The following is a 2440-nucleotide window of genomic DNA, read 5'->3' on the forward strand; positions in this document are numbered from 1 at the left end:
TTTGGCTTCTGACTGTCAGAAGCCACATGGTGCTTTATCTGTGTGACACAGAGTGGGGAAGGTCTACTGATATTCAAATTCTTTGACGCCTATCATTTGACCCTAGGTACAAACTAGCTTCTCCTATCCTTACAATGAGAAATAAGCCCACGAAGAAAAGTTCCAAGGGGCAAACAAAACATTTGTTAGTTCGCAACACTACAACAGTCATTTACCGGACAATGGTTAGGAACCACTAAAAACAAAGTGACATCATATTAATCAGGTATGACTTGTTACACATAAGAGCATAAATATACAGTAAATAAGAGGTTTATACGTAGCCCCAGCAGAATATGTACATATTAGAGCCGCTGTGAAACTGAGCAGAAATCCCTGCAGTGTAGCCCCAGCTAAAAGCAGTTTCCACACACGACAGGTTGAAGGTAGCAGATGCTGAGAACAACATGTGGTAACACTAAGCAGATATCCACATACATTTATCCTTGAAAATGCACAACGTGAAAAATAAAGGGCACAAGTGAAATAGCACTTCGCCTGCCGAGCATCTTCTTTCCCATAAATATGCACATGTCCGTTCTCCGGAGGTGGTCTGCAGCCTCACGCCTCCCCATGGGGGCGCCAGGATCCCTCCGCGCACCCTGAGCCAAGTCACATGCTGTTCACTTACTCCTGCTCCCATCAATGCAGGTCAGGAGCTCCCACCGTCACAGTCTCTAGATGCAAATCAAAGCATAAATAACAGAGACCATGCTCGTGGCTCCTTCCTTTCACGTTACTGGGAACAGATACTGGTCAGAGCCGCACAAAGCCTGCACACCAGCGTCCAGGAGTGGAGAGTAGCTTTGTGCACGTTTGCAAAAAACACCCCCCGCCCAAATTCACCCGACGCGTCTCATTTTACTGGTCAGCCCTGTCTGTGGCCAGGAAGACGCTGTGCTGCTCCTGGGCTCGCTCTGTCAGCTTCCTCCTCTTCTTCTTGTTCTTCTTCTCCTTCGCCTTTGGCGCTCTCCTCCCTACAATGGGAGAAAGAGAAAGAAATGAAGACGTGTCAGAAAAGGCTCTTTCTTGAGGAAAGAAAACATTAAGAGTTTTACACAAAGCCCATCTGGAAAACATCACCTATGGAAAAAGCAGCCTCAAAGAGAAAATTGTTCACATTAATTTTGATGGAATAATAATAATTTACTAAATTGGATATGCTGTCTAAAATAGAGACTGATCATCCTGTTACAGGGAACTGGCATATTTAAAAACCTCCCAGCGGCCTGATCAGTCTTGCAAATATCATCCTGCCACAAAAATTCCATTTATCCCCTCCTACTTTTAACAATGCAACCCTTTACTAGACATCTTTACATCTTTCTACTGCTCCACATGTCAGTGGATTGAAAGAAAATAAGCATCTACCTACAGTAAATATACCAGAAGTTTCAAACTCCCCTCTCTCCCTGCCTCATGGGAGAAACAAAAGTCTTGCTTTTAACATTATTCCCTTCATATTTAACAAAGGCCAATATATGAAATGACATATTTGGAACACTTCTTTACTTTCTATAAAAATTCATGAGGACATCATTCATTATGTGGCTTACGGCTTCTCATAGAAATCCCCCAGACAAGTTGTTCTTATTATTGAGACCAAGAAAAATGTTTGTTTCTGAAGAACTGGTGGTATGTGTCTTCCTACCAGAAAATCACACCATCTTATCCCATTTCTCCTCTTTGCCTTAGTCACTAGGTACCTCAGACCACAAGCTGAATAAGTTGAGGTTTCTCTCCATCAGGAGTTTTTAGATGCAGTTTTCCCTTTGCCTCTGCTGTATTTTTCTTCTTACATCTTATGGTTATGGATTATAGTCCCAATCAGGTCTCGGCATTTCTTTGCAGGTATTTATACAAGAGATTGTGAGAAAAAGGAACACAGACATTTGCTTTAGGTCCATATTCCTCTTTGGGTCCCAAACACATAGGAGTCGTGGGATTTTTAAAACAGAAAATAGCTCTAAAAGTCACCTGCATTTTACAGGAAGTCACCACCATACACCTCCATACAATATCTCACGGGAAGAGAGAACTTAAATTTTGTAGAACTACACAATAAAATCAGAAGTAGAGCAGGTAGGAGAAGAGCTGGCAGTAGGATTCTTTCCAGTCTGCTGAAGAAAAACAATTTATCACAAGAAAAAGAATAACTTGTTTTTAATAGAACACTACAGTAAAATAATCAGAATATGATCACGCCCTCATATTAAATTATGAAGGTCCTTGAAGTTAACTTCTGGTTCTCATTAAATTCTGGCATTAATGTTATAATGGCATTTTGCCATCTTTAAATATAGTTAATCCTACCCAATGAAACTTTAGTCCAAGCCATCATTAATCAAAAAAACTGTAAAGTTACAACTATTTAGTAACACTATATCTAATGATGAGACAC

General features: G+C 40.8%; 1 protein-coding gene across 1 annotated transcript in view; it reads right to left on the bottom strand.

Annotated features, from left to right (window-relative positions):
* Positions 1–29: 29 nt before the first annotated feature.
* Positions 30–2440, bottom strand: part of RSPO2 (R-spondin 2) — a 155210-nt gene continuing 152799 nt past the window's right edge. The window contains exon 6 of the mRNA XM_011369456.2: positions 30–1016. Within this exon, the coding sequence (XP_011367758.1) occupies positions 901–1016 (116 nt within the window). The 3' untranslated portion in view covers positions 30–900. The remainder of the gene's footprint in view (positions 1017–2440) is intronic.

Source organism: Pteropus vampyrus, unplaced genomic scaffold (genome assembly GCF_000151845.1).
Source record: "Pteropus vampyrus isolate Shadow unplaced genomic scaffold, Pvam_2.0 Scaffold149, whole genome shotgun sequence".
NCBI classification, from domain to species: Eukaryota; Metazoa; Chordata; class Mammalia; order Chiroptera; family Pteropodidae; genus Pteropus; species Pteropus vampyrus.